The sequence below is a fragment of the Anas acuta genome, chromosome 1, assembly GCF_963932015.1.
Source record: "Anas acuta chromosome 1, bAnaAcu1.1, whole genome shotgun sequence".
Lineage (NCBI taxonomy): Eukaryota > Metazoa > Chordata > Aves > Anseriformes > Anatidae > Anas > Anas acuta.
Genome location: NC_088979.1, coordinates 17,470,657 through 17,486,901, shown reverse-complemented (window position 1 = coordinate 17,486,901; position 16,245 = coordinate 17,470,657). Strand labels below are relative to the sequence as shown.

Here is a 16,245-nt window from a genome sequence, read left to right as displayed (position 1 = left end):
CACGAAAAAGGAATGATTTACTGCTGCTTAGGAAAAGCTCTGCATTTATCCTATCCTTGTCAGTTCTAATGACCAACACACTGGTAAAGGAGCTAAAGGGGACATGGTCACCAGCTGTTTACTTTGGGTAATACAGCTCTTAAATCCATGTCCCAACACCCAGTCCTGCATCCCATCCCCACAGCAGGCAGCCACACCAGGGCTAGTGACAAACTAGCTGCTAAGATCTAGCTGATTCAGATGTGAAAAGCAAGAGATTTCTAAACCTAGACATCTAGGAGGGAGCAAAATAAAGATCTTGACTCCCACTTAACAGCACTAAGTGTCAATAATATGTTTCTGAATCTGTTACACATTAGGCTTTTTGTCAGAAACACACAGATGGACCTCTTGTTGCTGTGAAGCCAATGACAAAAAACACACAGGACTCCACTTGGAATCCTTTGGTCTTCCTGCAGTATGTGCTAAAACATGCAGAATGTTACCATCAGCTACGGATCCTCATCCCCACCCTGTGCTTTTTTGTTAAACTACAAGGAACAAAATCTCCTGTTTTATATAATTCAAAATGTGCCTTAAAATTAACAAGAAATGTCTAACATAGTTAATTTCATTATACTAACTCAGATTTCACTTCTTTTGTAGTATTGATGAGTCTGAGCAACGCTGAATCAATCATGAAGCTCAAGTTTTACCATGTACTAATCTATTTAATAGAACACAGGTACAGAAGGCTCATGCAAATCCTCAAGTGACTTCAATGTTTTCTCTTCAAACAGAGCCTGGAATGTGACAGTAGAGAAACCTATTTCTGAAACGCATGAAACCTCCTGGGAATCAGTCAAGATTTTCGCTTGTGGAACATTCTCACTGAGATCCCTTCAACACTGACTCAAAAAAATCTTTTCTCACTCAGCTTCACAAAAGGAAATGAGACCCTTTTGAACAGATTCTGTTTAGCAGTTTCCTAACAACAACAAAAAAACTCTTTAAATATTAAGTACTGGAAGCAACAAGATGACTGTGAAGTGAATTCTTAACATCTGAACAGCAGTTTCTAAAAAACAAATACTTTAAAATCAATGTAGAAGACATGTACATACCTATGACTATCTTCGCTTTCTGAATCTTGCTCTTCATCAGAATCTTTGTATTTATCAGGATCTGGAAGAGTACTTGGGTCAAACTCGTCTTCACTTCCACTGTGTGCTAGAACAGCCACTGTTTCATCTTCAACCTGTCAGGTGACAAATGGAGAGTTATTAAGACAGGCAAACAAATCCATGTTAATTACTGTGACTCCATTAATAGTGATGCACTAACAAAAAGCATTCAACCACACTCAAAGGCCACCACTAGTATAGCCAGGAAAACAGAATCGTTTCTGCCATCATCACCGTTCCAGGCTGTTAAAGGCTGAAGATGTACTATTCAAAATGAAGTTCAAAGATTTACATTCAAATTCTTTCTTCGTAATACCATCATCTTAAATCTACCAAAACTGGAAGAGATTTTGGCAGCAACTGATCAACAGTCATCTGAAAGTATTTAATATGAAACTCTACTGTCTCTCAAACAAGCTGGCAAAGAGATGCGAGCCAGAGGACACATTAATCACTTGGGTAAGGTGTACTTTATAACACCCTGATTTAAAACTCAGACAGTTGTCCTTGCAGTTAAAACCCAAAATGTTACTTGAGCTGAAATAACTGTCCTATGAGTTTCTGCCATCCACCACAAGCAATGTGTGGTCTTCAGGCTCCCTCCCAGCAGCCCCCATCTCCCGGTTGGGGAAGGCAAGTTTCACCCAGAGTGCAGCAGTGCCTCATGAATTCCTTAACAAAGAGGGCACAGAAGCTATTTCTTCATAATGGTTAATCTAATTAGTCTGACTGCTTTGGAAATATACACTCTGCCCATCACAGTCCTGAACTAACGGCACCACTTTTGTAAATATCACTACTGCTAACAGGCACAAAGAATGCAGATGGGCTGGAGGGCATATGCAATTGCATATGCACACATACACACACACAAAAAAAGTTTACAAGCATTTATAAGCAACACAAATGCTAGATTCATGCATTTTTATAGTGCAAAACAAAACAAATGGAAAGAAACTATAATTAAAGACATTGCTACCTTTTTGTTTACATTTCTAAGCAATATTCACATGGCTGAGCTTCCAAAACAGCACTCATTTAAACGACACTTCATTCTATGAATAACTTCACTTAATTAAATATTTGAAGTTCATTTTTCTTCTGATTTTTCCATCTACCTCCAGGCCATGGTTTTAAAAGAACAACGTCTTCAAGTGCACACGCCTCATCAGAATAAAAACAAACAAAAAAAGCCAACCCCTATCAAAGGTTCCTATTATACTGACACATACAGTAGGTGGAAGGAAACAAGCTGCTTGGGGTAAGATTAGCCATCGCTGCAAGAGCTTGTCCAGTGACACTTCCCCAAAGCATTGAAAGCAAGCAGGAGAAAGTGCTAAAAGCCAGATTTGCTGTTAGAAGGCAGAAGAAAAACATACTAAGCATGCATTTTATTCTTGATTATTTTGAAATACTAGTAAAAGTAATTGCACAGGTGGGTGTATAAAATCACTAAGGGCATCATCAGACTCAGCAGCACTGTGAACTACCTACAATAATATAACCACCTACTGAAAAGCATGTTGATTATCAGGGAACTTCAGCTGCAAAACTTCACAACAAAATCAAGAGCAAAAAAGTATTTTCTAGCTTCCAAAAATATCCTCTAGCTCATCTTTTAGTATAACATCACAGAGCACTATTAATTCAACAGAAAACTATTTTGAAGGTTACATTTTTCTAAAGCATTTCCATATTCAAAAAGCATCCTGCATTAAATTATAGCTTTTTTTCAGTTTCTTTTAAACATTAAATATTTGTTCTTTACTTGTCCCACTGCATCTATTCTTTCTCTAGAAGTAGCACATAACAATATATATAAAAAAGCAAAAGAGAAACAGTATTTAAAGCTCTGATATGGAACAAAATATTTTTAATATTTCTGTGTAACACTATGCCACAGAAGGCTAACGTTTAATGGCAGTCATCTTTTAAGACTTGGGCTGTTCACATTCATATTCTCAGTTATGTCAGCAAAATGTTGATATTGCATCATTTCTTAAGTTTTGTCATTTATATATGTGCTCATAAGACAATTATGCACACACAGATCAAGCCTTCACTTTTGTTACACACTCATATTCATTTTTCCAGCAGAAAATTTGCAGAGACTCGTTCAAGGTAATGCTTACTATTACAAGAGAAATAATTGGCAAAGATGCCTCTAATTCATCAGGAATCATGAGGTCATATTTCTTATGAGCACTGCCTGTTACATATTCATTATAATAGTCGTAAGTCCCTGAAATTGTTAAGACCTTGAGCTTGAACATTTATCATCCACAGTTGAACAACAAAAACTCATTATTTTTCACTCTTGCTTCAAATTTTTATCAGCCAGTCAGGAGGAAGAAGTCTTGTGACTTCACATTACTCACCACAAAAACTGGAGAAAAAAAAATCACATCATAGCTCAAGATAATACCTGCAAAAACTCCTTATATAAAACTTACAAATAGGATGCAATTTAGAGAACTGGGACTGGATGCTACAGAGAGCAATGACTACCAAAGTCAGTATTAACTGAAGAATAGATTTGGACCATCTGTATTTTATGCCTAAGGTTAGCAATAATGTGCTTTGTAGCATGATTTATTACAAAGTTCAACTGTGGACAGAAACCCATTCAATCATCACATCAGGCCAGTCAGGAGAAGAGGATTCAGTAGCACTTAGCTTGTTACCCCTTGGTAGAATAAAAATAGTAAGGTACCTCTTTTACTCTACCAGACAGGTTGTCCCCTTCTGTTTTGCAGTCTAGTTCCAGATCATACAAACTTTCTAGGAAGTCTTTCGGTTTTAATATGGCATTGGGATAGAAACATTTTTGCATTTACATGATTTCCCTCTAGGGCATAAGGAGACTATTCTTATGCAAAAACTTTACAGAAAAAAAAAAATCAGCAAAATGCCTATCCTGGAATATAGAAGGTTTGTAAACTTCATTGCCATCAACTTGCCACGTGTACCACGTAACAGTAACTCACTTCAGGCATTTTGGAAATGCACATAAGATGAGGCAAACAGGGCAGAATTAGCTAGAGTTTTTGTCCTGCTTGAGGACAATACAACTTCTCATTGCCTTTGTTGTAAGACACAACAACTCAGTTTTCCTATAAAGCAAGATGAATATGATGAGGATAGGTAGTTGTGCTAGGCAGACTGAGAGGAGCTTCAAATGAAGAAATTGATGCATCTTTTACAGAAAACAAACACTCAATGGGTTAATTTTTTTTTAAATAGCAAAATGCTGTCTCTCTTCTACCATCCAATAGGTGTTCAGGTGAATATTATCTATTATCATAAGATAAAGGGAAAGCTGAAAAAATATGCCATGAAAACCTATACACAGACAGAAAACTTCACATTTTCCAAGATTAAATTACAGAATATGTTCATTGTGGTATTTAATTTATATCTAATTTAATAGCTTTGTTGTTTTGTTTTTTTTACCTAATTAAATTATTTGGAGTTGCAACTATTACATTCAACCTTTTAAGCAATTCATTTGTCCCTACAAATCAGGTTGAGCTGGGGGAAGAATTGTTTCAGTGGTGCCAATGTGTCCATAGTACTTTATACAAAGCATGGTGGTGGAGTATTTCTGGTCCACTAGAAATAAAGAGTTTTGAAGTTAGTTTAGAAGTTGACCAGACTTGATTTCCATCTGTCAACAATCACACATTATAAAATATTTATTAACTCTACTAAAACTTTCAGTTCCTTTTGAGCTATGTCACCCTTTAGCTTTTGTTAATAACGTGGCTTCTACCAGTAAGTGACGTTTGTGATTTTAACGCAATGCAAAAGTCAGCTTTAAATACTGTTAGTAGGTCATTACACAAATTTTAAAATTTAGAGTATTAAAATTCATATAAAAGGATATTTTAAAATGTAATCCCTTTCATGACCTGGTAGCATCCAAAATGATGTTAACTTTCTTCTTTTTGTAGCATTTCCTTTAAGCCATCTTACGCTAGATTCACCTGCTCGCCTCGGGGAGTTTTTTTCATAGCCTGAAACCCTAACCCAGAAGTAAGCCCCCTGCTGAGGCATGGTTGCTCTGATATCCCATCGCTTACATTGCCCCAAAGGAATACAGCTATTCTGGCAGTTCACAAATAGAAATACAGCCTTTGATGTAGCCAGGGTGTTTGATCCGATAGTTGCTTTGAAGATCAAGAACAAAGCCTCAGACAACACTGGAAACTGACTGGGAGCCAGTGGAGCAAACCAACTGCAGACCTGATATACAAAGAGCTGTGTAAACCATGATGAAACTGGGCAACTACACGGCCTACTGTCTAAAGCTCATCAATAGCCTTCAAATCCAGATACAACTGAAATGAATTACAACATTTCTAACTGGAGGTGACAAAGCGTCATTTCCACTGAGGCAAGAATCTGTCTTAAGATGATTTTTTCTTGCAAGTTAAGAGGGGAAGGGGAGCACTTCTTTGTTGCATGGGGTAGTATTTAAGATTAACCTTCACAAATCACAATCACAGAATCATCAAATGGCTTGGGTTGGAAGGGACCTTAAAGATCATCTACTTTTATCATGCCACCCACTAGATGAGGTTGCCCAGGGCCACGTCCTACCTGGTCTTGAACACCTCCAGGGATGGGGCATCCACAGCTTCTCCGGGCAACCTGTGCCAGGGCCTTAAACCACCCTCTGAGTGAAGAACTTCCTCCTAACTTCTAATCTAAATCTCTCCTCTTTTAGTTAAGAAACATTCCCCCTTGCCCTGTCATTACCTGATTGAGCAAAAAGTTGCTCTCCATCTTTTCTGTAAGTCCCCTTCAAGTAATGAAAGGTTGCAATGAGGTCTCCCCAGAGCCTTCTCTTCTGTAGGCTGAACATCCCCAGCTCTCTCAGCCTTTCTTCACAAGAGGTGCTCTAGCCCTCTGATCATCTTTGTGGCCCTGCTATGGACCCGCTCTAACAGATTCACATCCTTCTTGTGCTGGGGGGCCCAGACCTGGCTGCAGCACTCCTAGTGGAGCCTCACAAGGGCAGAGCAGAGGGGGACAATCTCCTCCCTCCACCTGCTGCCACCTCTGTTGATGCAGCCAGGACACAGTTGGCCTTCTGGGCCTCAAGCACGCACTGCTGGCTCTTGTCAAGCTTTGTATCCACCAGAACACCCAAATCCTTCTCTGCAGGGCTGCTCTCAGTGAATTCTTCTCCCAGTCTGTGCTTGCATTTGGGATTGCCCCAACCCAGGTGCAGCACCTTGCACTTGGACTTGTTGAACCTCGTTAGGTTCATGTGGGCCCAATTCTCAAGCTTGTCCAGGTGATCTAGTCATGCAAGCTTTCTTCCCATTGTCATTTACCCTACCATCTGCAACACTGAACAGGTAATATACATATCCCTTCCAAAACTGTTTTTGTCAATCCTTCTAGGCTAGTTTCTTCTTGTGGATAAGTAGGAAGTGGTACACACAAGGGTAGGAAGAGCAGAGAACACGTCATTACAGGACTTTCTGCTCTCTTGGTGTGAAGCACACAGAATGGATCAAGGCACACAACAGAAAGGAGATGCGGACAGGAATGGGGTCCACTATTTCAGAAGGATTGGTCAAGTTCAATGGGTCTGGCCAGAAAGGCTGGTAACCAAAAGCTGGAGAAACTGAGGTTCCAAGTTGGTCAGGTGGACAGTCTTTGACACTATGATAACCTAACTTGCCATCCCGCCTCTGGGAGGAGTATCAATCTTGGGTTCTGGTAGAAAGGAGAGACGCCTCTTAGCTTCATCTTCAAAATATTCACCCTTCCCAAGTATCAGCAGTCACACCAAGGTTCAGTTTCATCCAGTCATTCTGCATTTCTTTTTAAGCAATCTGACTTCTTAATAAAATTAGCCTAGTTCAGCCAGCAGAATCTTGCTATTTAGCAACTGTCTCAAATAATGTACATGTAAATACCTAATTTTCTTTCTTAGCGTTCCTATATGCTCAAAATTTATGATCAGTGAATGGGTAAGCCCTATGGCCCAAACTAGCACACACTGATGCACATACACTGACATTCAAATCTTTGCTGTGTAAATATACCAAAGTAGTTTATGTTGTAAAGGGCTCATGCCACAAGCACAGTTGAGAGCCATCAAAACCACAAAAATCATAGATATTTCCACATTCACTTCTAAATTTTTGAAATTTCTGTGAAAAAATTCTTTGAAATTTTTGAAGTTTCTGTGATTATCACAGTATACATTTTATCTTTAATCTTGATCTCTATGAAGTATTGATATTCTCTATCAGAGTTAATATCAGCACAACAAATGCATATAATGACAATATAATTTGCTAAATTTAAAATTACAGACTCAACAACCTCAAGATGAACTGTTGAGGACAAAGAACTTTTTTATTTCAAAGTATCTGCTCTTATTTGTATTTGAATTATAATGGTTATGCCTCACAGTTGGAACTTATGCTTTTAATTTTCTTCCTAGAAGGCCAATGTAGAATACTTACAGTAAATACAAGATTTTTCAAGTTGTTACTAGCCACAACTACCAATGTCATTTTAACAAAAGGGCAGACTAATACAATTCTGTTGTGAAAGCTCAGGATAAAACCACAATACAGTTAACTTAAATGCAATTCATGCTACAAACATGAAAACACAACTTAGAAGAAATTAAGTTACTAGGTTGGTAGCACTGGAAATGAATTATACAGTGGAATATATGAAATTTTGACAACCCCTCTCCCCACACAAAAAAAAAAAAAAAAAAAAAAAGTTTAAGCTACTGCTTATATTGTTGATTTTAGAGATTGAGCATACCCAGATTGCACAACAGCGCAAGCTAATAGTTCCGGTGTAATGAAATATGGGCATGGGCACACATTTTATTTGCCATAAATGACCACAACTAAGATCTTTAGTACCATTAATAAAATCTCTGGCATTTGAATTAACACAGTAGTAGCTCAATCCCTGGCCAGAAAGGCTCCAGTGTCTGCCATGCCAGCAGCTGGGCAGAGATGCCACCACATACACTAAATCTTTGTCTGAAAGAAAACTGATGTAAAACATTTGATAACACAAAAGCCTCAAAATTAATTTTCAAAATCTTTCTAATGCTATGTTGTCAGGTATTATTTTGCTTGCAAGTGAGCAAGTAATACAAGACCAAAAAAAAAGGAGGGGGAGGGAGGGAATAAGAAATGGAAAAGAGTAAGAATTGGCAAAGACTAAGAAGCCATAACAACTGTCCTTGAGCTGACTGAGAAAGAAGGCAGAAAAATAGCAAAGAGGGAGAAGAGCTGGTAGCAAGTGCAGAACAATAAAACCAACGTGAAATGGAACTAAGGAGCGCACAACCAAACAACACAAGGCACCTCCTTCACGCAGCAAGTGGCAAAGCCATGAAACCTTCTGCCAAAGAATACAGAAGGTGCTAGGAGTTTAAACAGGCTTAAGAGGTAGGTAGATATATAAGAGTGAGAAAAATCTATCAAGGGTTATTAAGTACAGTCTTGCTGTGCCTTTGCCCCTGAAAGTCTTTGAGCTGCAAATTTCTACAGCCAGAGAGCGTAACAAGGTAAAAGGAACTATCAGTGGTTGTCCTGTTTCTATACCAGTCCTGTCTGGTCTCAAGCAGAGAAACAACAACAGAGTAGCTAGGATCTCAGGTCCAGCAGCCAGCTTCCCATCTGTTTTCACCTTGCGAAGGTGAAAGAAGTCACAATGCACAACAGTGCACCATGGGCATCCTGCAGATAGCCACGGTTACCAAATCCGAGTTTGAAAACTCCCGTGCAGGTACCATTGCAGGTTTTCCTGCTAAGCATTTTGGAAGAACTCTCAAATCCGACCAAGAGGAAGGAAGAAAGCTGTCCCTATTTGAATGTGTAACCATTTATGGAAGTAATTTTTTTATCCCCCTGCTGCACTGTATGGTATCAATCTCTTCAGTCTTCTGCAAATATAGCATTTTATTAAATAAGTCAGGTGAAGATTGTCATCTCATTCAAACACAAAATGTTTGAAACAATGCACAGTGGGGAAAAAAACAAAGTTGAGACAAGTTTCCATCAAAAGCCTAAGCATGTGGCTAATTATATTTATTGAATGTAGCAGTGACACCCATACCCAATGGCTTGTTAAGGAAATAACGCTGTACTATACTCAAGCAGTCTTTGGCTTTTGCACTACTGTCAAAATGTTTTCACTGTATTTCTAGTGACTGAGTAACACCTTTTGGTTTCAGTAATTGAAATACAGGTGGTATGCAAACGGTGAGAGCAGAAGATCTGGCACTTCTCTGTAGGTATAATTAGTGTATTAACGACTTCTTGCTGCTCCCCGGAAGCCTCCACCCCATACCTGCAGCAAATCGATCTGAAACATGCTGTAGTCATTGATGTCGCCTTCACAAATTTTAACTTCAGAAAATGCAGTTTTCAGCTAAGGACATCTTACGCCTTGCAGTTGCTCATTCGCTTGCTTGTTCATTTCAACATCATCTGAAAAATCTTTATACTGCATAAATAATGTATGATATCCATAACAACAGGATACAGTACACTGTATGATCGATTACCTTGGCATTTAGCTCTTGTGAAAATAGCTTTTGTGAAACATGGCTCTATTGGGTTCCCACAAAATTACATTTTGGTAAAACTGTCTGAACTATCAAACTTAGGTATGGCTAGACATAACGTTATTAACAGTGCACAGGCAGGTACAGACTTTAACTTCTTATACTGTACCAAAACAACACTATTTGTTGTCAGGGTGGGTGGACCAATTTAAATCAGAGATTTAAATCACCAACTATAATCGTGACTACAAGCAGCAAACATTTAATTCACCCAGTAGTAGATGCAAGTAACGAATGTCTCCATTGCTCTTCTTTTCAGTATTCTGAGACATGTTTGTTTTACACCGGCTTTTACATGAAATTTGGTACTATTTTATGCTACTTGAAGTCTCAATTTTTCTTTTCCATTTTCCTTTTCCATAGTGACATCAGCAAATGATAGAAGAGCCATCACGTACTTGCCCAATGATTACTATTCATTTTTGAATCATGATTAGTGTCTCATTCTATCTGAAATGGAAACAGATTTCAACCAGAATTTTAATTATTTTGTAACTTATAAAATTTGTTATATAGCTTATGTGTGTTATTTTAAAGTTATTCCTAATTAATAGTTTAAGTAGAACCATCCTGAATACTGCAGATATGTGGAAGAAAAAAAAAGTTTATCCAAGCAGGTGCTGTAATTTAAACTAACATTTAACAAGATACACATTCTCTGTTGCTGAAAAATAAGATTTACTTCCGGGTATTCTACCTCTTATGATTTCAGTATGGTTAAGGGCCTCAGACCTAATTTCTATTCAGAGACTGAATGAGTAAAGGAAGAAAAAACAAAAATGCCAAGTTCCTCAAGTACGTATCCTACTTAACTTAAAATATGGATTTAAATAACTATTTTTGTCTTTTTACTGAACTTTTGATTTTTATCCATCATGTTTTTAATTTTAAGACGGTTTTCAGTTGTGTTTTGTTGTTGTTTTTTTTCTCCCATCTTTCTCCCAAATACTTGCAACATACACACGAACTGTCAAGGAAAGGCAGAACAAGGATAAATGTTAAACTCACTGATTTAAAAATAAATTGTAGCATGCTTAGAAAGGTGTCAGAAAAAGTAATTTTAGCCTAACTTTGCTGCTCATTATGAACTCCAGTGCGAACAGCTCACTTGCTCTACTGACTTCTTGGTGTTATGCAAGCTGCTTGACATTGTGATTTGCCGTACATTAGTAAATACTGGAAACAGAAGCAGCACACTGAAAACAAGACTGCTGGCTTGACTGTAGACATATTGCCAGTTCTCATGAATTCACTGGCCACAATAAACAGTGTAATAAATGGCTCAGTCTTCAAAATAGGACTATAATCAAAGTTTACAATTTATTAAAGGAACAGAGGTAAGCAAACAGTGCTGGGTGCGCCAGGAGTCTCTGCTCCACCAAGACACACACCAGTTACATCAAGCAGCTGATTTTTATGCTCCTAGGCTGATACATATTCATTACTACTAAAAAAAAAAAAAAAAACAGGGTTATTATAATTACTTTCCGGAATCCAAACCCTCCTACTGGAGCATGCTTATCTCTGGTGGTCCCTCTGGGGGTCTCTCGTGCTGAAGGCTCATAGTCTACCTCCCTCTTGTCCTTCTCCTTTGTCCAACTTGGCTGTATGTCAGAGACTTGTGCAACATCCCCTACAAGCTTTGTCTTTTAGTTGTTTTTCAGCTCTCCCCACCTCCTTAATCTCCTGGCCAGACAGCAGAGACTTGCATAGTGTCCCATGCAATAGTCATAATAGTTAGCAGTTATTCTGAACCCCCCCCCAGATATCAGAGACTCCAAGGAAAAGCCTACAAATACATTTCCCTTCAAGCTCTCTATTGACACAAATTGCTAAAACATTCCTTTGCAAGATACAAGAATTATATACATTAACCACTCTGTTTTTCTTAGACTTGTGGTTATACAAGGGTATGTAAGACAGAAGGTCACATTCATCATAGCACGTGGCCCTAGCATTGTTCCATACTGACACGAATCAGATGAACATATCTCACAGACAGCAAGGTGTGAGCTTTTATTACCCCAGAAGACCTCCACCAGAAACAGAATTCAGTACAGCTCCACAACATGCTTTCTGTATAGGTTACACGATGAAAACCACCATCTTCACTACCAACAAATGCAATAAATAAAAGCATAAGCCTAGATAATATTCATGAGTTCACACAATGTTATTCTGTAAAGCAGGGCTTCAAGTCTTCACACTATCTCCATCCTCCAGAACCTTTGCTTGTTTTTAATTAATAAAATGCATTAATTTTGGTTTTCAGTTTTGCCATTAGAAGGTCAAATGCATGAACTAGCTGAACTGATGTAACGATAACTTCCTGAGACTGACAGCAACTGGATGCTTAACACTCCATTAATCTCAGTATGGCGATAATTTGAAAACCCACAGAAAAATACTGTTAAATGCTCTCTTACAGCAGCTTCCAAGAAAAATCCAGTCGATGGACTTGTTCCATAAATCTGTCACATCCCTGGATGGGGTATTTCTGATCCTGACACAGAAGCCTCTCAGCCATGCAAAGCAGTGCAGGTGCATCAAGAGAAACCAGGCAGGACTTGCAGGACATAGCTGGTGGTCACCTTCTCCATCCCCCCTCAGCAAGTAAGCTCAGCTGCATCATTCCCACCGTTGTTTTTCGAGCCTTCAGTAAGGAGGATCCCACAATCTCCTCAAAAACTTGTTCCAGTATTCAGATAACCTCACCAATGGAACATTTTTCTAGAGTCTGTACTGAATTTTCCTGTTGTAAACCTGTTATTTTTGCACCAATCTGAGAACAGATTGCTCATTTACTTTTCAAGTTTTCTAAGTATTTCCTCCATTTCTCTCCTGTAGATCTCACCAGCTATAGTGTAGCTCATCAGCCTGGGTGCAGCTTTGGAGAAAACTCTTTTGGCCCACTGAAAGCTGAGATGCAGAGCCATTGCTAGTCCTGTTTTAGGGCAAAAAGGCTCTGCCTGACTACTTTTTGAATGGGTCACCTGTTAAAAAAAGATTCACTCACCAGCTAGTTTGGCTCCCAACCAGCAGAAAAAACATATATACTGACTGATCAATCTGAGAAGAAATTTCAAATTCAAATCATAATTACATTTTCAACAAAACCTTCACAGAACATTTGGTTTCAGTGCCATACAGTTCCAATTTGGAAACTCTGCAAGCAGACCTAGAATCCAAATTACCAGGAAGCTGTGGGGGTCTTCGCTCTATCCCAAGATACAAACAATAATACACCCATTAGACTGTAGGTGGACACTTCAACAAACTGAATTTAGGAAACATGTTTTACCACTGGTAGAAATAAACATTTAAAAATCTTTCCTAAACCGTTAAAGGGATGTACAGGTTTTACCACGGCCTTGTTAGTCCCTCCCAGACTCCTCCTCAAGATTTTTTTAGGTCTGAGAATTTACAAAGTCACATAAAAGATCAGTTAGAAGTCACTGGTATTTATTGGTTCAATCTCAACAAGAATCTGAAACTGGCAACCATAACACACCTCATACACAAAAAATTATATTCAATGGCCACTTTCTCTAACACCTGTCATACAATGCCTTAGAGTTGCAGAACTTTTTCAATTCTTGACCTGTCCAATAATTAAAATGATAGATGAAAACCAATCCTTTTTTGCCTTACAAACTTATTTTTCACTTATTATACTAAACAAAGGTAAATAAGAAAAAATAAAATATGACTTGGAAACAATGTTAAGCTTCAATGAGGTTTTACAGACGTAGCAGTATTGCTCTGCTCGAGAACTGGCAGAGCCAAAATGCCTGATCCTCCTTACGTAAGTCTCATATATTTGCACAGGGAATATTTAATCTTGAAAATATTATTTTTGCTTTCTTCAGGACTACTACTCTTTGCAAAAGATAAGTTCAGGATTTCAGCTTTATGGAGTCAATAAAATTATTTCTGCCTCAGTAGAGCCACCCGATCATAAAAGCCAGTTGTGATTTGGTTGCAACTACAAGCCTATCTCCTCTTGCACGTTTAAATGTGTTATGCTTCTTTTTTAAGTTCCCACAGTTTCACAAAATTTTGAGGATAAAATTTAATGACCTATATAAAATAAATAAATCATTTGTTATATCACATTCTACTTGGCATACAATATTAGCACAGAGAACATTTGCTAGAGGTACTGTTAAGCGAAAACCCTTGTTACATTATGCATGACTCCCCAAAGCACTGAGTACATAATATCCATCACGAAATTCAGAATATATAACTAAATTTAGAAAGAAGTACTTTCAGACCTGTGATCAGCGTTCTGACATCTCCGGTTATGAGTTTTAATTAAACTTGCTTTTTGTATTAAGTCTATTTTTATTAAGTAGGCACAGAGTCATGTTTTATACATTATGCATAACTAAAAAGAGATAAAGTTATTTGTAAATGCCTTTTCTTAAAGCGATATCATAATTCAAGTCACTGTTCTGTAACTTTTCTTCCGAACTGTGATGAAATGGAAACACCACTGAACATAATGTACCTCTTTGAGGGCTTCAGCCACCTCACCAACGAGCTATTTCAACACCCCAGGTAACGCTTCCTGCGCAGACAGGTTGATAAATGAGATCTTTGGATGATCCATAGCACGTTTTACTTCTTTTGTCAGGAAGTAAATTATCCAAAAACAAAAAGAAAGAGATTCCCAGACAGTCAGGTGCACCAGACTAACCCTCAGATTCCCAGATTCCCATCTTCTGGCACTGGAGATCTCCCATCTCTAAACAAGTGAGGTTTCACTCTGTTTTTCTACATAATAATCATATCTGAAGTTTCATAACTCCCTGCTATCACAGGTAAGAAATACAAAGGTGCACCTAGATGAAGCTCAGCCAACTGAAGAGCTATCTGTCCCATCTCCAACAAATTCACCTCGTAGCTACGGAGTGCTCTCATGTAACCCCTGAACACCAAATCCATTTAAGCCAAATGTACTTAACTGTACTTTGGCCCAGTGCCCAGCACGTGCAGTTCTGACCGAGCTCTGTACGCCACGCTAGCTTGTATAGGCACACCTGAGAAGTGCCTCCATCTTCGCTAGACTGGTAAAGTTGACGATGCCCATTAAATCCAGCATCTCAGCTTTCTGAGCACAAAGAAGCACTCAGCCAACAAGAAACAGCAGCAAATTTATCATCTGCTCTCCCTCTACAGAATCCACCTGCAAAATGAACCACTCAAGTGAGTCTCAAGCAAGAAATGAACTTACATTATCTAGCATACCAAATTACCCAAACCAACAAGTACCTCTTAAACGACAAAGGAAGCCCAGCCTAAAGGATTCAATGTTTTCAGCTCCAGGATATCTGCCTGGATGGTACACTGAGACCTGACATTGAAGAAAGGCTTTTAACAATACAATGCTTTTCTAAAAAGCATTCCTTCAAGGACCCTTTCCTTCAAGCTCACTCTTTCCACATTTGTAAAGAAAGAGTCGTTATTAACGAGCCTAGTACTACAGCATTCAGCTTTTGGATAAACACCTTTACAAAACAGTCCAAACTGAAATTCCTTGGAAACAGCACGTTTACGTTTACAAATCCCAAATCACTTCCTCTTTCGTTGCAATCAAACACACAATCAGATTTACTGGCTAACCAATGTTAAAAAACATTGGAAAAGGGGCTTTATTAGAAGACCTGAAAGCTATTTGCCTACTTGGTATTCAGGTGAAGAAAGAAGCAACTTCTGATTTATCTGAGCAACTTCACTCAATTTCCTGAAAATCAGACAGCCAGAATGCAGCACCTGCTAAAGTTGCACTACTATTATCTGCAAACTGCACTTTTACCTGTCTTTTCTTTGCCTCCAAAGTAATCCATAGCACCAGAAAATTCTGATTCTTCACGTGTATTTCCTCCTGTTTTTTCAGACTGGTTGGTAGCCAGAGGATGGCTATGGTGCAAAGAACTCCCAGCGCTCCCCTGTGCTTTGCATAGCGCAAAGAAACACCCAGTTTTCACAGAGTCATGGACAAATAAAATATACAGCACTAATTACAAGTTTCAGAGAAATTAAGATGTTTCTGCAGAAAGGAACCTGAAAGAGAATTCTTTTCAAAATATTTATTCACCACCTTATTTCTCTCACAACCAAATTTTGTGTGCGTGCTGATGAAATGCTGCTTATAAGGAAAGAGCACAAATAAGAGGATATAAAGTGCTTTAAGGATGTATGTGAATAAATTGAGAACCACCATCAAATAAATTAGTATCAGAATAACTTTAAGCATTGGAATGCTATTTTGGTTCTAACTTTGTGCTTCATTGCTAACATTGTTAAATTCATTTTATTGCAGGCATTGCAATGCAGTGTACTGTGTTTTCAAGATCAATTTCATTTTGCAAATGTGAAATACCCGGATTTTCAATCTAGAATTTTCCTGCAGAGAGTTTTGGACAATAGGTTTCTCAAATTTGCTCTTAACTT

At 38.3% G+C, this 16,245-nt stretch overlaps 1 protein-coding gene across 1 annotated transcript in view; it reads right to left on the bottom strand.

Moving 5' to 3' along the window:
* The window catches only part of DDX10 (DEAD-box helicase 10), a 182,544-nt gene that overhangs the window by 11,572 nt on the left and 154,727 nt on the right, over positions 1-16,245 (bottom strand). The window contains exon 17 of the mRNA XM_068670569.1: positions 1,104-1,237. Within this exon, the coding sequence (XP_068526670.1) occupies positions 1,104-1,237 (134 nt within the window). The remainder of the gene's footprint in view (positions 1-1,103; positions 1,238-16,245) is intronic.